General features: G+C 42.7%; 1 protein-coding gene across 1 annotated transcript in view; it reads right to left on the bottom strand.

The window, feature by feature from the left end:
- The window catches only part of LOC140208389 (hairy/enhancer-of-split related with YRPW motif protein 1-like), a 28,214-nt gene extending 4,892 nt beyond the window's left edge, over positions 1–23,322 (bottom strand). The window contains exons 1-4 of the mRNA XM_072277055.1: positions 23,215–23,322; positions 22,992–23,064; positions 22,802–22,885; positions 22,536–22,617 (exon numbers count right to left, since the gene is read on the bottom strand). Coding sequence (XP_072133156.1) covers positions 22,536–22,617; positions 22,802–22,885; positions 22,992–23,064; positions 23,215–23,276 — 301 coding nt within the window. The 5' untranslated portion in view covers positions 23,277–23,322. The remainder of the gene's footprint in view (positions 1–22,535; positions 22,618–22,801; positions 22,886–22,991; positions 23,065–23,214) is intronic.
- Positions 23,323–24,100: the final 778 nt, after the last annotated feature.

Raw genomic sequence — 24,100 nt, 5'->3', positions numbered from 1 at the left:
GGCCAGCACAACGCTTCGCAGTCCCAGCTGTATAAGAACAAGGTTCAATCGCCACCATTGAGAGGGGCCAATATTCTCGATGACAGGCTTGTTAGAACTGCTGCGGAAGGTTTAAACTAATTTGGCAGGGGGTTTGAAACAGAAGTGAAGGGACTCAGGATAGGACAAATGGTAAAAAAGCAAAGATAGTGTGCAGTCAGACTATCAAGAAAGGCAGGAAAAAACCGCAGCCAGCAGGGTAAATATCAGTGCATTAGGGATGCAGAATCGAAAAGGGTAGCAAATACAGTACCCAAACTGTTATATCTCAATGCATGGAGTATAAGAAATAAGGTGGATGATCTTGTTGCACTATTACTGATTGTCGGGTATGATGTTGTGCCCATCACTGAGTAGTGAGTGAAGGATGGTTGTAGTTGGGAGCTGAATGTCCAATGTTACATATTGTATTGGAGGGATAGGAAGGTATGCAGAGGGGGTAGCATGGCTCTACTGGTAAAGAATGGCATCAAATCAGTAGAAAGATGTGACATAGGATCGGAAGATGTCAAATCCTTGTGGGTTGAGTTAAGAAACTGCAAGGGAAAAAAAGCCCTGATGGCAGTTATATACAAGCCTCACAACAGTAGCTGGGATGTGGACCACAAATTACAACGGAAAATAGAAAAGGCATGTCAAAAGGGCAATGTTATGATAGTCATGGGAGATTTTAGCATGCAGGTCAATTGGAAAAATCAGGTTGGTTATGGATCTCCAGAGAGCGAGATTGTTGAATGCCTACAAGATGACTTTTTAGAGCAGTTTGTCGTTGAGTCTGCTAGGGGACCAGTTATACTGGATTGGGTGTTATGTAATAAACTGGAGACATTTAGGGAGCTTAAGGTAAAAGAACCCTTAGGAGACAGTGATCATATGACTGAGTTCATCATGACATCTGATAGGTAGAAAGTAACATCCGACTTAGCAGTATTTCAGTGGAGTAAAGGAAATTACAGGGTATGAGAAAGGAGTTGGCCAAAATTATTTGGAAGGAACTGCTGGCAGGGATGAGAGCAGAGCAGCAATTTCTGGGGGAAATGAGGAAGGTGCAGGATAGATGTACAGTATTCCAAAAATGAAGAAATACTCAAATGGCAAAACAGTACAACCGTGGCTGATGGAAGTCAAAGCTAGTGTAAAAAGCAAAAGAGAAGGCATACAACAAAGCAAAAATTAGTGGGAAGACAGAGGATTGGGAAGCTTTTAAAAACCTAGAGAGTAACTAAATGAATCATTAGGAGGGAAAAGATGAAATAGGAAAACAAGCTAACAAAACAATATCAAAGTGGATAGTAAAAGCTTTTTCAAGTATGTAAAAAAATAAAAGAGCTGAGAATGGGTATAGGACCACTAGAAAATGAGGCCAGAGAAATAATAATGGGGAGACAAGGAGATGGCAGATAAACTAAAGAGTATTCTGCATCAGTCTTCACTGTGGGAGACACTAGACTGTGCCACATGTTAGAGGGTGTGAGGGAAGAGAAGTAACTGCAGTTACTATTATGAGGGAGAAAGTACTCAAAAGCTGTAAGACCTAAGGGCACATAAGTCACCCGGACCAGATGAACTGCACCCTAGGGTTTCGAAAGAGGTAGCGGTAGAGATTGCGGAGGCAATAGTAATCTTTCAAAAATCATTGGTCTCTGGCATGGTGCCAGAGGACTGGAAAATTGCAAATGCCACTTCACTCTTTAAGAAAGGAGAAAGGCAGCAGAAAGGAAATTACAGACCTCAGTGATTGGGAAGATGTTGGAATCAAGTGTTAAAGGATAAGGTTATGGAGTACTTGGTGACATAGAACATGATAGGACAAAGTCAGCATGGTTTCCTTTAGGGAGAATCTTGCCTGATGAACCTGTTGGAATTCTTTGAGGAGATGACAAGTAGAATAGATAAAGGGGATGCAGTGGATGTTGTATATTTGGACTTTCAGTAGGCCTTTGACAAGGTGCTACACATGAGGTTGCTTACCTAGTTAAGAGCCCATGGTATTACAGGAAAGTTACTGGCATGATTAGAACATTGGCTGATTGTTAGGAGGCAGCAAGTGGGAATAAAAGTATTCTTTTCTGGTTGTCTGCCAGTGACTAGTGGTGTTCCACAAGGGCTTGTGTTGGGACTGCTTCTTTATATGCTGTATATCAATGGTTTAGAATGCAAAATAGATGGCTTTTTGGCAAGTTTGCAAATGATACAAAGATTGCTGGAGAGGCACGTACGTAGTGTTGAGGAAACAAGCAGGCTGCAGGACTTAGACAGATTAGGAGAATGGGAAAGAAAGTGGCAAACGAAATACAATGTTGGAAAGTGCATGGTCATGCACTTTGGTAGAAGAAATAAATGTGCAGACTATTTTCCAAACAGTGAGAAAATCCAAAAATCTGAGATGCAAAGGGACTTGGGAGTCCTTATGCAGAACACCCTACTGGTTAACTTGCAGGTTGAGTTGATGGTGAAGAAGGCAAATGCAATATTAGCATTCACTTCAAGAGGTCTAGAATACAAGAGCAGGGATGTGATACTGAGGCTTTACAAGGCACTCGTGAGGCCTCACCTTGAGTATTGTGAACAGTTTTGAGCTCCTCAGCCGAGAAAAGATGAGCTGGCTTTGGAAAGGGTTCAAAGGAGGTTCACAAGAATGATTCTGGAAATTAAAGTGGTTTCATACGAGAAACATTTAATGGCTCTGGGTCTGTACTCACTGGATTTTAGAAGGATGAGGGGGTATCTCATTGATACTTTCAAATGTTGAAAGGCCCAGACTGAGTATATGTGGAAAGGATGTTTCCCATGGTGGGAGAGTCTAGGACAAGACGGCACAGCCTCAGGATAGAGAGATGCCCATTTAAACAGAGACGCAGAGAAATTTCTTTTGCCAGAGGGTGGTGAATTTGTGGAATTTGTTACCACAGGAGGCAGCTATGGAGGCCAGCTCATAGAGTGTATTTAAGGAAGATTAATAGGTTCTTGATTGGACATGGCATCAGAGGTTACGGGGAGAAGGCAAGGGTGTGCGCTAAGGAGGGGTACAAAGGAGCAGCCGTGATTGAATGGCGGAGCAGACTCGATGGGCCAAATAGTCTAATTCTGCTCCTATGGGCTTATTGTCTGTAAGGAGTTTCTACATCTGACCTGAAACCAGGTGGGTTTGCTCCAGGTGCTCCCACATTGCAAAGCCTTAAGTTGAGGGTTAGTGAGTTGTGGATATGCTACCACCAGAAGCATGATGAAACTTGCGGGCTGCTCAGCTCAATACAGTAGATTCTGGTTAATTGGGGCACATCAGGACCAGTACATTGGCCCAATTAGGCATTTGCCCTAATTAGCCAAATTTTCATGGAAATAGTTAAAAAGATATAAAAAAAGTCAGACGAAGTTTAACTGAATTACAAATTATGTACTTAAATGAAAAACAGAACAAATTAGAACACGATGAATGCTACTACAGTACTGTAGAACTGTGTATTAGTTCCTAATAGTTATTGATGAAGGAATTCATCCAATATACATTGATGTGTATAGGGTACCCAGGGTGGGGTAGCACCTTTGGTGAAGAGGCTTGTCCATTCTGGGGTACCTTTGGTCCCCACTGGATGCTCTGCTCTCACCTGTGGTTCTAAGTAGCTGTTTATATGCGCCTTTTGCCACACCCCAGTACAGTGCTTCGACAGGCAGGCAAAATCAGGTATTGGCAGGCCTCATACCCAGAAAATAGGGATATGCTGGTACTAGCATGTGAAGTCAGCCCCAGTGGACTGGGCAGATGAGATCAACATCCTCAATCTTCAAAAGGCCTTTGACAAGGTGCCACACATGAGGCTGTTAACAAGAGCCCATGGTATTACAGGAAAAATACTAGCATAGATAAAGCCATGGCTGATTGGCAGAAGGCAAGGAGGAGGAATAAAGAAAGCCTTGTCTGGTTGGCTGCCAGTGACTGGTGACATTTCACAGAAGTCTGTGTTGGGACTGTTTCTTTTTACACTATACGTCAATGACTTGGATGATGGAATTGATGGTTTTGTTGCAAAGCCTGAGGATGATACGAGGACAGGTGGAGGGGCAGGTAGCTTTGAGGATGTAGAGAGGCTGCAGAAGGACTTAGACAGATTAGGAAAATGGGCAAAGAAGCAGCAGATGGAAAACAGTGTTGGGAAGTGTATGGTGATGCACTTCGGTAGAAGAAATAAAAGGATAGACCATTTTCTAAATGGAGAGAGAACTTAAAAATCTAAAATGCAAAGGGACTTGGGTGTCCTTGTGCAGGATTCCCTAAAGGTTAATTTGCAGGTTGAGTCTGTGGTGAGGAAGGCAAATGTGATGTTAGCAAATGTGATGTTAGCATTCATTTCAAGAGGACGAGAATATAAAAGAAAGGATGTAATTTTGAAGCTTCAAAAAGCACTGTTCGGCCTCACTTAGAGTGTGTGAGCAATTTTGGGCCCCTTATCTAAGATAGGATGTGCTGACACTGGAGAGGGTTCAAAGGAGATTCACAAAAATTATTCCAGGATTGAACACCTTGTCATATGAGGAGCATTTGATGGCTCTGGGCCGCTATTCACTAGAATTCAGAAGAATGAGGGGTGACCTAATTGAAACTTATCAAATGGTGAAAGGTCTTGATAGAGTGGATGTGGAGAGGATGTTTCCTACAGTCAGTGAGTGAGGACTAGAGGACACAGCCTCAGAATAAAGGAGCATCCTTTCGTACAGAGATGAGGAATTTCTTTAGCCAGAGAGTGGTGAATCTGAGGAATTCATTGCCACAGGCAGCTTGGAGGCCACATCTTTATGAATATTTAAGGCAGAGGTTGATAGATTCTTGATTGGTCAAGCATGAAGGGATATGAGGAGAAGGCAGGAGATTGCGGCTGAGAGCAAAAATGAACCAATCATGATGAAATGGTGGAGCAGACTCTATGGGCCAAATGGCCTAATTCTGCTCCTATATCTTATGGTCTTATTACAGTCTTAACAATGAGATCCAATGGTCAAGAAGGCAGTTCTGCAATGCTTCTTGGAGAGCAAAGGGCATGATAAGGTAAAGAAGAAGTCATGGTTATCCATTGCAACCAAGGAAGATCCCAGTTTGTGACTATTCTCATACCACTGAACCCTGACTTCTGAGGTCAATAGAGTGGAACTGTTGCAATGCAATGGCTTTTGCACTTTAAAAACTCTCCCACACAAGTTTCACTGATATCATCAGATATGATGGAAAACCAACATGCTGCTGCGTTGTCTTGATTGAGTGTAGATGAAGAAAATTGGCACAGATAACCCAGTGCAGATAATGGACTGCCTTCTTAAAATGCTTTTGACGACTGCATCCTCCAAATCTTAATTTTCATTGTAACACCCAAAATGATTGTCGATACTGTTGTGTATGTACAAACGTGTAATATTTCAGTAATATTTGGGTAATATGGTGAATATATTATTTGATTACGCATTCTTGGTTGCTTGCATAAATCATTAGAGCTTACATGTAAAAGTACACAAATGGCATATGTCATTATGCCACCAACTCATATGTGCGCACCTCGCTTAAAGTACAAACCAAGAGTATGCGCTTGTCCTGGTCTTTCTGAGCTTTTCCTTCAATTTGTTTTATTTTTTAGTTAAATAAACATAACAGTGACGATGAATAAGTTTAAAACAAACCGAGGTGACTACCTACCTGTTGAAGCACAGTGAGACATCCAAGTTTAAAAAACACACATTTGTTTCTTCACAAGTGGAAAAGAAAGATGGCAGAGTAAAAAAAAAGCAGAAAACAAACGAATTCATGGGTTCATAGACAGTGAGTACCAGGTGATAATAATCATAAATATAAGAAAAAGAGCAGAAGTGGCTGGCTACATCAGAGAGATAAACGTGTTCAGGTGCACAAAAGATAACTTGATAATGTGTATTAAGTGAATTGAGCAGAATTTTGAAGCAAATGAAACAGCCAATGTAAAGTAAGTGCCAGTTTTGCTGAATACATTGGGTGGAAAAGCATACAGTTTGTTTAGAAGCTTACCTGCTCCAAGCAAACCAGCCAAGATGAGCTTTCCTGGTATCATGAAAGTAATGCAGGAACACTTAGAACCAAAACCATTGTTGACTGCAGAACACTTTAGGTTTCATAAGTGGAATCAGAAGGAAGGGGAGTCCAGTTCAGCTTATGTGGCTGAATTGAAGAGACTATCAGAGCATTGTCAGTTTAGTAATGGGCTTAAAGATGCACTGAGAGATTAGATAATTTGTGGAATTTTAACAAGAAAACACTCAAAAATGGCTTCTCACCCAGATTTAAAAGACGCACAACTCACATTTAAAATAGCAGTTGAAATTGCTGTATCAATGGAAACAGCAGTCAGAGACGCAATTGAATGAAAATGAGCGGGAACAAAATTGCAAAGTCTAAACAGAGACCTGGCCAAACAAATTGTGTTACTGTTGTGGCAGGGGCTCACATACACCAGAACAATGCAGGTTGAAAGGCTACTTTATCACAGATGGTAGAACTTACAGAAAACGTAAAAAAGTAATGCATACAAAGAGCATATTGGAAAGATAAAAATAAATGGACTACACATGGAAGAGATAAAGATAAAAAGTCCAGTTGCAGCTTCAAAAAGAACACTAATTTACATGCTGTTGATGAAAAATTTGATTGTGATGAGAGTGACAGAGGATTGCGCAGCCTTGAGAATTACAAGAGACAAGCAATATGGCTTACACCAGAAGTGAACAGCAAATTAATCAAATGGATTGGACACTGGCCCAGCTGTGTCAGTCATTCCATGAAATGAGTTTAAACAGCATTTTAAAGAAACCGAACTGAAGCTTGCAGATACCCAACTAAGAACTTATACTGGAGAAAAGATAACACCTGTGGGAATGACATTCCTAACAGTGAAATGGAGCCACGTTGGGCTTGTATGTGGTAAAAAGAGGAGGACCAGCAATGTGAGGGTGTGATTTACTGAGGCAACTACAACTTGATTGGAGATCCATCCACAATTTGCATGCCACATCCTCTGCAATAGAGTCAACTGAAAGCAACTTAAGAAATGCACTGGATGATGCCACAGCTGTACTCGAGGATGGCACTGGAAAACTCAAACATACCAAGGGTAAAATAGTGTTCATTGAAAATGCCACACCAAAGTTTTACAAAGCCCGTCTGGTTCTTTATACCATCAAGCCAGCAAGCTAGATTGCATAGAGGCTGAAGGAATTCTTTCCAAGGTTGTCTGGAGCCCATGGACAACATCAGCAGTCCCAGTGGCTAAGAAATATGAGCCTGTCAGGATCTGTGGTGATTTTAGGGTCACCATCAACCTAGTATTGAAAGTAGATCAATACCCGAGGCCCAGGATGATGGTTATCTCTCTGAAGAGAAACACTTTCGCAAAGTGGACCTAACGGAGTCTACGTACTGACGGAAATGGAAGAAGAGTCCAAAGTGTGTCTCATCATAAACACTCACAAGGGGCTTTATTGCTATAATGAGCATATATTGGAGGAGGATCTGCACCTGCACTCTGACAGAAAGCTATGGATCAGGTGCTGCAAGGCTGTCCAGGCACTCCGTGTTATCTGGACAACATCATTGTTACCCATGGGGATGACAAGGAACATCTCCAAAACCTCAAGACAATGTAAAAAAGATTACAAGATTATAGGCTGAGCATGACATATTTCATTATGCCACCATATTTTATGTGCACACCTCGCTTAAAGTAAAAACGAAAAGCACACGTTTGTCCTCGTCTCCCTGTGTTTTTCCTTCAATTCATTTTATGTTTTGGAGTTACAAAAGATAACAAATACCTTCAAATTCTTCATAGTTCCTAACTTGTTGAAGCAGTGAAATCACTTAATTTTCACTCCTGACCACTTTTGACATCTCCAAGCCTGAATGCTTGAAACTGCAGTGAACAAAACAATTCTAAGTGGTCTTATTGCTTATTCCTCGCCAACTATCAGTTACAGAAATCACTGATTTTTGAACGCTAATACACACAACTTATTATTAAAAACTGTCTGCTCTAAGTACAGTACAGTGTCTAATGGCTATACAAGTTCACTCGACTGCTGATAGACAGAAACTGTTTGGCAACAGTCACCTGTTCCAATTAAGCTGCAGAGTATCCCAAATAAATGAAGGGAATCCCATATATTTTCTTGATTAGTTTTTGTTCTTTATGCATTGTCCCAAATAAGCAGCTGTCCCGATTAACTGATGGACCAATTAACCAGAATCCACTGTACTTGCTGATTTGATTTGACACAAAACAACGGATTTCACTTTATGTTTCAATGTATATGTGACAAATAAAGTTAATTGCTTTAGTTCCTCATCCCATTCCTTATGGTCTTATAATCTGTGACTTGCTGCATTGTCACGGTGGGGCCAATACAAACTTGAGAAACAGTGCCGTACTTTTTATCCGGGCATGTTGTAGCCTTCTAGACTCTACAATTTAAGGTAATTTGATTTATCAGTCTGTACCTGTCTTTCATCTATAATATTCAGTAATCTTGATTTTTTTTGGTGTTTTGTCTCTCTCTGGGAGTGAAGGGGAAAATCTGTAGACATAATTTATAGAGATTCAAAAAGGCGCACAGAGGAGGTTGGTGCATAAATTAAAAGTCTGTGGTATTGCAAACTAGCTGTCTTGCAAAAAAAAGAGATTTGGTATTCAGGCCAAAAGGAGATAACTTTGAAGTGCTCCTCACAACTACATTAATAATCTGAAGGAAGGAACAGTCTGTTAAGTTTCCACACTTGCCCATGATATGAAAATGAGTAGATGGGCATAAAGTCATTGAGTTGTGGAGCATCTCAGCACAGGTTCTTCAGCTATGGTCCATGCGATTCTTTGATTTGCACCTGGACCATAGCCCTCCATACCCCTCTCATCTCTGTACTTATTCAAACCCATTTTAAATGGTTCCACTTCTTCCACTGGCAACTCATTTCACACTCTCACCACCCTCTGAGCGAAGAGATTTCCCCTCAGGTTCCCCTTAAACACTTCACCTTTCATACTTAACCCAAAACCTCCAGTTCTGATGTCACCCAACCTCAGTGGAAAAAGCCTGTTTGCCTTTACTCTATGTATGACCTCATGATTTTGTACACCTCTATCAAACCTCCCTTCGTTCTCCTACACTCCAGGGAATAAAGTCCTAACTTATTTAATCCTTCCCTGTACTCAAGTCACGTCCTCAAGTCACAGCTACATAACATGTAAATTTTCTCTGTACTCTTTTAATCTTATTCATACCTTTTCGATTGGTAGGAAATCAGCACTGCAAATAATACTCCGAATTTGGCCTTGCTAATGTCTTACACAACTTCAACATAACATCCCAATTCCTGTACTCAATACTCTGATTTATGAAGGCCTATATACCAAAAACTCTCTTAACAGCCCCATCTAAGTGTGATACTACTGTCAAGGGATTATGGATGTGTGCTCCTAGATCTCTTTGTTCTACCACACTTCTCAGCGCAAGTCCCACCCTAGTTTGTCCTCCCAAAGTGCAACACCTCACACTTACCTGTATCAAATTCCATCTGTCATTATCCAACCTACTTTCCAGCTGGTCCAGATCCTGCTTCAAGTTTTGATAGCCTTCCTCGCACTCCACTGTGCCCCCAGTTTTGGTGCCATCTACAAAACTGTTGATCCACTTTACCACATTATCATTCAAATCATTAACATAGATGACAAACAGCAAAAGACGCAGCACCAATCCCGGCAGTACACCACTAGTCACAAGCCTCCAATCAAACATGCATACATTCATTCTACTTTCAATTTCTGGCTTCTCCTGCTAAGCCAATGTTGAATCCAATTTGATACTTCTTCCTGAATATCAAGTGACTGAACCTTCTAGACCAGCCTCCCATATGGCGCTTGTGTCAAAGGACTTACTATAATCCATGTAAACAATATCCATTGCCTTTCCTTCAACAACATTTGTGGTAATCTCCTTAAAAAGCTCCAAAAGATTGCTTAGACATGACCTACCGCACTCAAAGCCATGTTGACTATACAATTAGGCCCTATGTATCCCAATACTTATATATACTTTCTCTTAGTATACATTCCAATTACTTACCCACTACTGATGCCAGGCTTACCAATCTAAAACTTCCCATCTTATTCTTGCAACAGACATCAAAGTTGCTGGTGAACGCAGCAGGCCAGGCAGCATCTCTAGGAAGAGGTACAGTCGACGTTTTGGGCCGAGACCCTTTGTCAGGACTAACTGAGAGAAGAGCTAGTAAGAGATTTGAAAGTGGGAGGGGGAGGGGAGATCCAAAATGATAGGAGAAGACAGGAGGGGGAGGGATGGAGCCAAGAGCTGGACAGGTGATTGACAAAACGGATATGAGAGGATCATGGGACAGGAGACCTAGGGAGAAAGAAAGGGGAGGGGGGAAGCCCAGAGGGTGGGCAAGGGGTATAGTGAGAGGGACAGAGGGAGAAAAAGGAGAGAGAGAAAAAGTATATATATATAAAATAAATAACGGATGGGGTACGATGGGGAGGAGGGGCACTAACAGAAGTTAGAGAAGTCAATGTTCATGCCATCAGGTTGGAGGCTACCCAGGCGGAATATGAGGTGTTATTCCTCCAACCTGAGTGTAGCTTCATCCTGACAGTAGAGGAGGCCATGGATAGACATATCAGAATGGGAATCGGACGTGGAATTAAAATGTGTGTCCACCTCATGTTTGCCATCTTATTCTTGATCTTTCCTGAACAATTAACTAACATTTACTCTGGTTAGGCCACACTTGGAGTACTGTGTCCAGTTCTGGTCACCTCACTATAGGAAGGATGTGGAAGCATTGGAAAGGGTACAGAGGAGATTTACCAGGATGCTGCCTGGTTTAGAAAGTATGAATTATGATCAGAGATTAAGGGAGCTAGGGCTTTACTCTTTGGAGAGAAGGAGGATGAGAGGAGACATGATAGAGGTGTACAAGGTAATAAGAGGAATAGATAGAGTGGATAGCCAGCGCCTCTTCCCCAGGGCACCACTGCTCAATATAAGAGGACATGACTTTAAGGTAAGGGGTGGAAATTTCAAGGGGGATATTAGAGGAAGGTTTTTTACTCATAGAGAGTGGTTGGTGCGTGGAATGCACTGCCTGAGTCAGTGGTGGGGGCAGATACATTCGTGAAGTTTAAGAGACTACTAGACAGGTATATAGAGGAATTTAAGGTGGGGGGTTATATGGGAGGCAGGGTTTGAGGGTCGGCACAACATTGCGGGCTGAAGGGCTTGGAATGTGCTGTGCTGTACTGTTCTATGTTCTATTAGCTATCATCCAGTCTTCTGGCACTTCATCTGTGGCTAAGGACACTTTAAATATGTCTGCCAGTGCCGCTGCAATTTCTGGGCCTCCCACAAAGTTCAAGGGAACACCTTATCAGGCTCTGAGGCTTCGTGTTTACACTAATTTGTCTCAAGACAGCAAGCATTTCCTCTTCTATAATCCAGAAATGGTCCATAACCTCACTACTGTTTTGCCTCAGTTTTATAGAGTCTGGATCCATCTCCCAAGTAAACACAGAGGCAAAAAATCAATTTAAGATCTTCCTTTCTCTTTCAGCTCCATAGTCATAGTCATAGTCATACTTTACTGATCCCGGGGGAAATTGGTTTTCGTTACAGTTGCACCATAAATAATTAAATAGTAATATGTATATTATGCCAGGAAATGTCCAGGACCAGCCTATTGGCTCAGGGTGTCTGACCCTCCAAGAGAGGAGTTGTAAAGTTTGATGGCCACAGGCAGGTTAGACTTGATGACCACACTGATCTTCAAATGGACTAATTTTGACCCTCTCTATCCTCTTGCTCTTAGTATATCTGTTGAAGCTGTTGGGATTCTCCTTTACCTTGTCTGCCGAAGCCACATAATGCTTTCCATTAGTCCTCTTGATTTCCCTTTTAAGTACTCTCCTGCATTCCCTATATAAGTCAAGTACCTCATTTGTTTCTTGCTGTCTATATCTGTTATGCACCTCATTCTTCTTTTTAAGCAGGGCATCAATATCCCTCAAAAACCAAGGTTCCCTAAACCTGTTAGCTTTACCTTTTATTCTAACAGGAACATACAAACTTTGTGCTCTCAATATTTCATTTTTGAAGTCCCCCCACTCACCAAGCATTCTTTTGCTAGAAAACAACTAATTTTAATCTCACTTTGCCAGATCCTGTCTGACACCATCAAAATTGGCCTTTCTCCAATTTAGAGCCTCAAACTGAGGACCAGTCCAATCCTTCTCCATAATTATCTTGAAACTAATGGAATAATGATTACTAGATCCAAAGTGTTTCCCTACACACACGTCTGTCACCTGCCCTATCTTGATCCCTAAAAGGAGATCCAGTATTGCAACTGTCTGCTATCTCTCTACAATTTGTTTTTCTAAATTCCTTAAGTAGATAAGAAGTTAAATGGTTTTTTGGCCTTCTTTACAAAGAGGCTGTAGTTTTAAAATAGGAAGATTTTATTAGACTTCTGCAGCATGTTGTTGAAGCCTCGCCTGGAATATGGTCTACAGTTTTGTTCCTCATAGCCAAGTATGTAGCAATATTGGAGGCAGTACAAAACAGATTCACTTGGCTAATTCCTGGGATGAGAGGATTGTCTGGGATGAAGAGAGAATAAAACATTTAGTATTCCTTAGAGTTTAGATGAATGAGTTTATCCAAGCAAATAAAATCCTAAGGGGCTTAGATGCTGGGGTGTTTTCACTAGTGGAAGAAGACAACAATAATTAGTCTGATCATTTAAAATTAAGTTACACAGAAATGTCTTTGGACTGAAGATGGCAAATCTCTGGATGTCTCTGTCCTCGTGGGTGATGGAAGTATTGAAAGTGAAGGTGAATAAATATTGAATAGATAGAGGAATAGAGGGGCATGGATGAATGGCACAGAAGAGGTGAGCATACATTAACCAAGATCATATTAGGGAGCTTAAAGGGTCTGGTGGCCTATTCCAGCTCCTTTCTTGGGTGTTCTTGTACTTTACATTTCACAGCTCCCATAAACATTTGTCTAGCTTTGTGTATCTATATTCTCAGCCTCTAACGGCTCCCAATCATTCATTGACCAGATAACCCCACAGTCATCTTGGTTTTGCCCTAAATAGCACTCTCCCCCATCCCCCAGAGATTCACAAGCTTCTTTTGTCTCCTTCTCTACTCTGACAAAGGGTCTTTGACCTGAAACATTGACACTGTTTCTCTTCCCACAGATGCAGCTTGACCTGCTATTTCCAGCATTTTCTGTCTTTTAGATTTACAGTATCTGCAGATTTTATTTTGATTTTCAACTCTTAACTGCCTTTTGAAATGAGTACGGGGGCAATCACCCTTAACTATATCACTATATCAAAGGCTATAGTCAACTTGGATGCACCTTTGTCCACTTTCATTCAGTTTGTGGAATGTCAAACCAGGGAAAACACTCAATCTGCTACATGCCAATATTAAGGACACATATTATGTATCTGGTGTACCTTCAGCCCTTGTATAAGCCTCTCTGGTCCAGCCGCAACCCACGATCAAGAAATCTGTTAGGAAATGGTCACAGGAGGCCAATGAGGCCCTGCAAATCTGCTTTGATTGACTGACTGGGATATGCTCTGGAGAGGACACTGCTGAACGGACGGACTGCATTATAGGGTACATCAACTTCTGTGTGGGTAATACTGTTCCAACTAGGACTGTGCTCTCTTTCCCAAACAATAAACCTTGGGTCACTAAAGACATCAAAGCCATACTGAACAGGAAGAAGAGGACATTCAGAGATGGAGGTAGTGAGCAGATGAGGCTTGTTCAAAGGGTACTGAGGGAGAAGATTGCCCAGGGCAAGGACTGCTACAGGAGGAAGCTGGATTGGAAACTACAGCAGAACAACACAAAGAATGTGTGGAGTGGTATGAAAACTATCACTGGGTACAAAAAGACCAGAGACCAGGTGATTGAAGGGGACCACGACAGGGCCAATGAGTTAAACGTGTTTTTCAACAAGTTTGATGAGGAGGCTTCTGTTTACTCCTCTACAACCCATCCACCTCCCAGCTCCTCTCATCTCACCCCTCACCCTCCATCTCTCTCCAAGGACACCGGAGAGCCAATGACCACAGACACAGAGACTGTCACTGCTGAACAGGTAAGGAGAGAACTCAGTGGACTTCACCCAGCCAGGCTGTGGACCCAGATGGCATCAGCTCAAGAGTACTCAAGGTGTGTGATACTGAGCTGGGTGCAGTCTTTCAATACACCTTTAATCTGGCTCTGTGGCTGGAGAGGGTCCTGGTACAGTACTGTGGAAAACATTCTGCTTCATTCCAGTATCCATGTTCCACCATACCCAGTGCCACTGACCTCACATGTTATGAAATCATTGGAAAGACTGGTCCTGCCACTCCTCCAGATCCTCGTAAATCCATCACTGGACCCCCTGCAGTTTGCTTACCAACCACATATTGGAGTCGAAGACACCACTATCTTCCTGCTTCAACGGGCTTACACCCACCTGGATGAGTCAGGCAGCACTGTGAGGATCATGCTCTTTGATTTCTCCAATGTTTTTAACACCATACAATTTGCTTTATGAGGGAGTAAGCTCACAACAATGTAGGTGGATGCTCCACTAGTGTCCTGGATTACTGACTGCCTGTCCAAACAGCTACAATATGTGAGATAGATTGCAGAGCTGTGTATTAGATACCGTGGTTAGCAGCACAGGAGCAATTCAGGGGACTGTCCTGTCCCCTTTCCTGTTCACCGTCTATACCTCGGACTTCAGATACAGCTCAGAGTCCTGCCACCTGCAGAAGTTTTCATACAATTCGACAGCTGTGGGCTGTAGCAGCCGGGGTCAAGAGGCTGAACACAGAAGGGTGGTGGACAACCTTGTTGAGTGCTGTGGGCTGAGTCACCTGCAGCTCAATGTAACCAAGACAAAGGAGTTGGTGGTGGACTTCAGGAAGGTGAAATACACCCTGCATTCCCATCTCCATCAAGGGAACAGATGTGGAAATAGTCCAGGACTGCAAATACCTGGGAGCTCACCTGGACAATAAACTGGACTGGTCTAAAAATACAGAGGCTCTGTACAAGAAGGAACAGAGCTGACTGTACTTCCTGAGGAGGCTCCGGTCATTCAATGTCTGCAGTACTATGCTGCAGATATCCTACAACTCAGTGGTGGCCAGCATTTGGTTCTACGTTGTAGTCTGCTGGGGCTGCAGGGTGAGAGCAGCTGATGCCAAGAAGATCAATAAGCTCGTCAGGAAGGCTGGTTCTGTTCTGGCGGTGGAACTGGACTCCCTGGTGGTTGTGTCTGAGAGGAGGATACTGCAGAAGCTATGGAGCATTATGGATAATCCCTCTCAGCTCCTCCATGACATACTGGACAAACAGAGGAGCACCTTTAGTAACAGACTCATTCCAGCGAGGTACACCACTGAACACCACTGGAGATCCTTTCTCCCTGTAGCTGTAAGACTCCATAGAGCCTTCTCCTTAAGTATATATGGTTTCATTGCACATCTGTATTTTGTCCTATTACTTCTTAATGCAAATTTTGCACTTTTCATATCTCAATGCTTACATTTTGTATTTTAAAGTATAGATTACTGACTGAGCAACCTTACAACAATAATTTCCTTTGGGATAAATAAAGTTTTATCTTATCTTAATCAGAAATAGCTAATGGCAGCTGTGTTAACTACACTCATGTCCTGTATAAACAAAAATATTATCTGGGTGGCACAGCAGGTGGATCGGGTGTGGGGATATGACAAATCAGAAACAGTGAAGCTGTAATCAAATTCAGAGAGTGCCAGCTATACCCAGCATTGAATGCTTTTGTTGTTGGAATCTGATCCGAGTTCTCATTCCAATGAGAAAGTCAACTGGCACCAGTACAGATATCCCCCCATTGGGAATCAATAGATATAAAAACCTCAGGATCAACAGATACATCTCTAAGCATGCATTCCCATCTTTTCACGTCTCATAATATTTTTATCCGTAAGCTCCTGTAAAAGTGTGGAAGTTTTACTCCATAAGACTACCCACCATGAAATGTATGTGCTTCTCATGGAAATTTAGGAACAAAGAAGCTATTCATTCTTAATGCCCAGTCAGTGTTAACTCTTCAACTATCTAATCCAATCATATTTCCCTGCCCTTCCCCCATGTCCTTCTCCATTACAATCTGTTCAAATACTCATCCAACTCCCTTTTAAGTCATTTCAGAATCAATCAACCTCGAGAAAGCACTCTACTGCCACTCTACGTACTAACAATGCTTTTAAATGTATTCTTCATTTTTAATGATATCCTTAATTATTGTTATTGAGTTGAGAACCAGTGTACATTTTCTGTGTTTCATAATTCTGAGAAGAACTATTCAACCTCATTTTATTATTATCTGATCCATCACTGCCCAGATGTTTCCAGCTTTTATCCACAATCACACCTTCAGGTACAGTAAGTCACATTACTCCAACATATCTGTGTACACCCTTCCCAATGGTAGACTGTGCTCTGTGCTTTGATTACATACTTAACAATGTATCCACTTCTTCTTTGACACATTTAAAGGTTTTATATATATATATATATATATATATATATATATATATAATGGTTCTAATGATTTAGCATTTATCTAATCTCTTTCAGGACATCCAAGTGGAATTCGAAAGATCCGAAAGGAATTATGCATTTCTGAAATGTAGGAAACGCATCAGTTAACATTCCATATAGCAGACTCCCACAGACAGTAATATGATAATGGCCAGATGAACAGCTTCAGTATTACGGTCAGAGGAGAATGGCCAATACACTCAATAGTTCTTCCAAACATCTTCGGGCAATTTGACTGAGACAAAAGGGACAAAAATGTCTAAATATAGTATCCATCCAAGGAGGAAAATACAGTACTCCATCTGTGGACATCAAAAAATGCATTTAAAGAAACATTTGACTCCAAATCAATTTGAAGTTTTCTGTTGTCCCAGGTCTGAGATAAGCAATGAGAGGCAAGGCTGTCGAGAGCACCACCCTCACCTGACCAACATACACCAAGACATCGCTTGGCTGGCAATGAGAGGCGCCTCCCAGTCAGAGGTTTCCTCTACGCAGGACACATCACCCCCAGTGTAAGCTGTCCTTGGTATGGACATGGAGGGGAAGAAACGGTCACCCACCTCTTTGCAGATTGTAGATTTGTTAAGAGGTTGTGAAGATTCATATAGGGGTCTGTGTCCCATTTCATCCCCAGCAGCGGTTTGACAGATGACTCTGATCTACTAAGACTGCTCCCAAGAACACACACCAAGGCAGACAGCAAATGCTGCTGGAAGACCATCAAATCAGTGAAGGGCACCCCTTAGTTTGAAACTTGGTCCTCCAGCACGGTGAGATGTTTGTGAGGGAATGCTGCAGACAGGCTCAGTCCAGGCTACAGATGTACATACTGGAGAATGCACTGAGGTTTGCTGCAGCCAATGCTAAGCCTCTGTGGGGAAGGACCACAGCACAGTGACCGTCCACTACCACACATGGAAGGGCCTGAGTTGGATGTGCCCCTCCAATAATCAAAGGGTCTATCACTTCAAGGAGCTACCTGAGTGGCAATGGTGCTATGTTTACACCTTTTTTTTCTTTAAAGTTTACATTACTGAATGTACAAACTATGAATTTAAAAGTTTTTTTGCAGTTTTCCCCTTTTTTATAAGACCATAAGACATAGGAGAACAGCCCATTGAGCATTGTTCTGCCATTTCATCATGGCCGATCCATTTTCCCTCCCAGCCCCATTCCCCTGCCTTCTCCCCATTATCTTTCACACCATAACTAATCAAGAACCTATCAAACTCCCAACGACCCGGCCTGCACAGCCGCTGTGGCAATGAGTTCCGCAGATTCATCACCCTCTGGCTAAAGAAATTCCTCCTCATCTGCATTCTAAATGACATGCTTCTTTTCAGAGGCTGAATACTCTGGCCTTAGACTCTTCTACCATAAGAAACATCCTCTCCTCATCCACTCGATCTAGATCTTTCAATGTTCAATAGGTTTCAGTGAGATGCCCCTCATTCTTCCAAATTCCAGAACCATCAAACATTTCCGGAATCATTCTTGTGAACCTCTTCTGAACCCGCTCCAATGTCAGCATGTCCTTTCTTAGTTAAGGGACCCAAAAATGCTCACAAGACTCCAAGTGAGGCCTCACCAATGCCTTATAAAGCTTCAGCATTACACCCTTACTTTTATATCTAGTCTTCTTGAAATGACTGCTTGCATTTCACTTACCTTCCTCACCACCAACTCAACTTGCAAGTTGACCTTTAGCGAATCCTGCACAAAGACTCCCAAGTTCCTTCGCACCTTGGATTTTTTAATTTTCTCCCCATTTAGAAAATAGTCTACACTTTTGTCCTTTCTACCAAAATGCATGGCCATACACTTCCCAACACTGCATTCCATCTGCAACTTCTTTGCCCATTCTCCTAATCTAAGTCCTTCTGCAGCCTCCCTGATTCCTCAATCCAATCTGCCCCTCCACCTATCTTTACATCACCCACAAATTTGGCCACAAGACCATCTATTCCATCATCCAAATCATTGACATATAAGATAAAAAAGCAGCCCCAAGAAGACCACTAGTCACTGGCAGCCAACTAGAAAAGACCCCCTTTATTCCAACCCTTTGCCTCCTGCCAATCAGCTAATTCTCTATCTTAGAAGGCCTTTGACAGGGGGCAGTACTTGAGGCTGCAAAACAAGATAAGTGCCCATGGTACTGTAATACCATGGGCACTTACCTTGTTTTGCAGCCTCAAGTACTGCCCCCTGTCAAAGGCCTTCTAAAAATCCAGGTACCCAACATCCACCAATCCTCCTTTATCTCCCCTACTTGCTATTACATCAAAGAATTCCAACAGATTTGGCATGCAAGTTTTTCCCTTAAGGAGATCATGTTGACTTTGGCCTCCAAGTACCTCGAAACAACATCCTTCATGCCACTGCCTGTAAGGAGTTAATGCCTATACGTTGTCCCATGACCACATAGGTTTTCTCTGGGTTCTCCAGTTTCCTCCCACAGTCCAAAGACATACTGGCTGGTAGGTTAATTGGTCATTGTAAATTGTCCCATGATTAGGCTAGGATTAAATCAGGCGATTGCTGGGTGGCGTGGATTGAAAAGCCGGAAGGACCTATACCGCACTGTATCTCAATAAATATTTAAAAATAAATAAATAAATTGAAATTCACTATCAACTGCAACATACTCCCAACCACTAAGATCAGGTTAACTAGCCTATATTTTCCTTTCTTCTGTCTTCTCCCCACCCCCCCACCAATTCTTGATGAGTGGAGTGACATTTATAATTTTTCAGTCCTCCGGAACCATGCCAGAATCTAGTGATTCTTGAAAGATCATTATAAATGCCTCCAAAATCTGTTCAGCTACCTCTTTCAGAGCCTTGGGGTGTAGTCCAACTGGTCCAAGAAACTTATCTACTTTCAACTGTGACGAGAATACGCATAGATTAAGATGTTAGCTGTCCTGTGCTGGCACCAGTGGGATCAGCAGTTGATCTGCCTCCTGTCTTCAGGAGAGAGAGAGATAAGGAAAACAATGGAGCAGCATTTGGAGATGTTAATGAAGGGACGGGAGAGTTTAACGGAAGGAGAGCTGTCAAGATCGGCTCCCCCTTTGAACCCTGAACTGTTTGAAGTGATGGACAGGCGATACCCCAGTAGGGGGATAAAAAGAGACAGGTTCACTAAGGCAGGACACACACGACACCCCGAGGTAACGGGACCCTGGAAGTGGTGCGTCTCCCACAAGTCGGTGGGAAGTTTTGGAAGGCTGGTTGCGGGACCAAGCCATAGACGCACAGGGTGGAAAGGCTCGATCAGCGGGAACCTGGTGTGCGTCCGCCCTTGCCCGGGTGCCAGGTTAACCGCAGAGAAAACCATCGTATCTGGAAACGGAGGGGTCACGGTCGGTGACCTCAGATGACATCACAAAGGGCTCACCCAAAAGCTGACGGCGAAGAATGTCGAAGGTCTGTGTGGAAGCCGTTTGAATATTCATTCGTTTTGCTCTCTCTCTCCTTCCCCCACACTGTCCATCTCCCACGGCAGCGATTACTGCGAACTGAACTGAACTAAATTGAACTGAACTTTGCGTCACTTTGAAACTGGTCATTTACCCCTAGACAACGATAGAGCTTGATTGATCCTGTTATCTTAATTCTGTGTACATGTATGTTTATCATTGCTGAACTGTTGCATTTTTTATCCTTTTGATTAGAGTACTATGTTGCTTGTTTCTTTGATAAAACTTTCTTAGTTCTAGTAATCTAGACTCCAACTGAGTGATCCAATTCTGCTGGTTTGGCAACCCAGTTACGGGGTACGTAACACAACCCTTTCAATTTCCCAAGCATCTTCTCCCTTGTAATAGCAGCTGCACTTACTTCTGCCTCCTGACACTCTTATACTTCTGGAATACTGTTAGTGTCATCCACAGTGAAGATGCAAAACTGTTCATCTGCCATTTCTTTGTCCCCCATTACTGTCCAGTGTCATTTTCCAGAGGTCCAACATCTACTCTCACCTCTCTTTTACTATTAATATATCTGAAAAAACTTTTGGTATCCTTTTTGATATTATTGGCGAGCTTACTTTCATATTTCATTATTTCCGTCCTTGTGGCTTTTTGGTTGCCTTCTGTTTGCTTTTAAAAGCTTACTAATCCTCTCACTTCCCACTAATTTTTGCTCTATTTTATGCCCTCCATTTTGTTTTTATGTTGTCTTTGACTTCCCTTGCCAGTTACAGTTGTGTCATCCTGCCTTTAGGATACTTCTTCTTTGAGACGGATGTATCCTGCACCTTCTGAATTGCTCCCAGAACCTCCCGGCACTGCTGCTCTGCCATTATGCTTCCAATCTACTTTAGCCAGCTCCTCACTCGTGACTCAATTCCCTTAACTCCACTATAATACTGACACATCTGACTTTAGCTTCTCCCTCTCAAATTGCAGGCTGTATTATATCATATTAGGATCACTACCTCCAGTTCATTAAACAACACCCAATCCAGAATTGCCTTTCCCCTACTGTGCTCAACCATAAGCTGCTCCAAAAAGCCATCTCATAGGCATTCTACAAATTCTCTCTCTTGGGATCCAGCACCAACCTGATTTTCCCAATCTACCTACATATCAAAATCCCCCACGACTATTGTAATATTGCCCTTTTGACTTGCCTTTTCTATCTCCCGTCATAATTTGTAGTCCACATGCTGGCTGCTGTTCGGAAGCCCGTATATAACTCCCATCAGGGTCTTTTTTACCATTGCAGCTTCTTAACTCTCATGGTTGTATATGTACCTTGATAATACACTTACTTTGAACTTTGAACAAGGTTTCAACATCTTCTGATCCCATGTCAGCTCTTTCTAAGGACTTGATTTCATTTTTTACCAACTGAGCCACACCAACCCCTCTGCCTACCTGCCTGTCCTTTTGATACAATGTGTATCCTTGGATATTAAGCTTCAGCTATAATCTTTTTCAGCCACGACTGTGACGCCCACAACATCATACCTGCCGACTTCTAACTGCGCTACAAGATCGTCTACTTTATCCCGTATGCCGCGTACATTTAAATGTAAAACCTTTAGTCCTATATTTGTCACCCTTTTTGAGCTTGCCCTCATGTTACACTGCAACTCATTCCACTGACTGCAATTTTGCCCTTTATCACCTTCCCGACAATCTCACGACACACTGCAACTACCTTTATAATAACTGCCCAATCCTCAGCTCTATCACTCCGCTTCCCATCCTCTAGCCAAATTAATCCTCCCCAACAGCTCTCGCAAACCTACCCACAAGGATATTGCATCCCCCGCTCCCCACGGTTCAGGTGCAACCCGCCCCTTTTGTACAGTCCTGAAGGCGATCCCAATGATCCAGAAATCTGAAACCCTTGCCCCCGGCACCAGTTCTTCAGCCACGCATTCATCTGCCAAATCACCTTATTTTTACCCTCACTGGCGCGTGGCACAAGCAGCAACATTAGAGGTTCCGCTTTTCAGCTTTCTACCTAACTCCCCAAATTCTGTCTTCAGGTTTTCCTCGCTGTTCTTTCCTATGGCATTGGCTGCTCTCCCTCCCCCTTTACAATGCAGCGGAGCCGATCCGAAACGTCCCAGACACTACGCCGCAGCAAAGCCTCGCAGATTCCTCCCACCTTCGCTCTTTGGCAGCCGCGCTTTTAAACAAAAATAGCGCGCAGTGGGATGGAAGAGTTGCAGCATTTGCTCAGAGATTTGATACCTGGCATCTGAGCTTTTGTTCATCGAGCCGCCTCTATTAGTTACTGCTCGTCCACTATTCAAAGAACTCGGCATCATACTCACCTCTTCCGCTGCTCGTGTGGAGAATTTTCAAATGATCGACTGTCATTTGCAGTATTTCCGCTTTTTCTAGTTTAGTTGATCCCTATAAAACGAGGGAACTATTAGACGAAGAATGGACCACTCAACCCTATTTTCCTCAAACTATTTAAAATTTGGTGCAATACACACAAAATACCAGTATTCTAGTCCCCCCTCCACCCTCATCACACATTTGCTCGCACAGTGTATCTCCCCTACTCGAACTACACGGGAAGCTTCAATCCTACTTGTTTCTCGTAGGCACTGGGAACCAGTCGGCGAAGTTCTGACAGACTGTTGTTAATGCGATCTCTTCGACGTTTCTCGACTATCTGCAATTAAACAAAAGGCCAGTTTTATAATCATCACAGCTCCGCTAAGGTGGGAATGAAACAAAAAATTAGGGCAGAGTGATTTGCAGGCAAGTTGTAAACCTACTCCGCGTCTCTTCTTTCGTGCCTGGTTCTGGGAGCAAGCTGCCAGTTTCCCGGGATTGGATTCCTTCTTGTTCCTATTTAAAATAAGATTTGCATAGACATTTCCTTAGCTTGTTTAATTGTGTTGCATTTTAATTGATTTCCGCTAGTAATCGTGGAGAATTTCTCTAAATATAAACTAGGGTCATAATTCTGGAGAATTAACGAGTAAAGAAATAATTTACCCGTTTTCATCTTCAATGTCTAATTCACTGTCCGAGGAGCTGAAGTCAACAGATCTCTTCATTATTAATTATCTCGCTGTCGCCAAATACCCCTCCACTCTGAGCGTCGCGTAGGGTGCAGTGAGCTCCTGCTTTCCCACGGTATCAGTTTATCAGCGTCAGCAGCAGGTTCCAACCCTCCGGAGACCGTGTGATTGACAGGTCGCCCGGGCCTGCTTCTCCTTTCGTCATCGCTGCAGCCCCGGGCTTCCCTCTGAAGGAGGGTTTCGCTGTTGTTGTGGCGGTCGCGCACTCCGTGCTTGTGGAGTTGTGCTCTGCCAAATTCAAAGTCAATGGTCAACGTTCCCTCAGTGCAAAATCTTTACCGACTTAGTCGTTAGAAGCCGACAGTTTCGAAACCTTACCAAGAACGGCAAGAGCTACAAAAAGTGGTAGATAATGCCCAATCCATCACAGGAAAAGCACCCTCCTCCCAATAAATGAGCACATCTGAAAAGAGCACTGCTGCAAAAAAAAAGGCAGCACCCATCCAGCAGCAAGGACCCGCACTATCCAGGTCATGCTCTCTTCTGGCTGCTACCATCGGGAAGGAGGTACAGGAACCTTAGGCTTACATCGCCAGGTTTAGGAACAGTTATTACCCTTCAAACATTAGGGTCCTGATCCAGCGTGGATAACTTCACTCGCCTCAACATTGAACTGATTCCACATTCTCTAGACTCACTTTCAAGGACTCCACAACTCACGTTCTCGGTATTGTTTACTTACCTACTCTTATTATTTTGTATTTGTAGTTTGTCTTCTTTGGCACTTTGGTTGTCAGTCTTTGTGTGTAGTTTTTCATTGATTTTATTGTATTTCTTCGATGTAGTGTGAAATATGAATT

Source organism: Mobula birostris, chromosome 2 (assembly GCF_030028105.1).
Source record: "Mobula birostris isolate sMobBir1 chromosome 2, sMobBir1.hap1, whole genome shotgun sequence".
In the NCBI taxonomy this organism is placed as follows: Eukaryota; Metazoa; Chordata; class Chondrichthyes; order Myliobatiformes; family Myliobatidae; genus Mobula; species Mobula birostris.
Note: the sequence above shows the minus strand (reverse complement) of the source record. Positions and strands in the feature narration are given on the sequence as shown.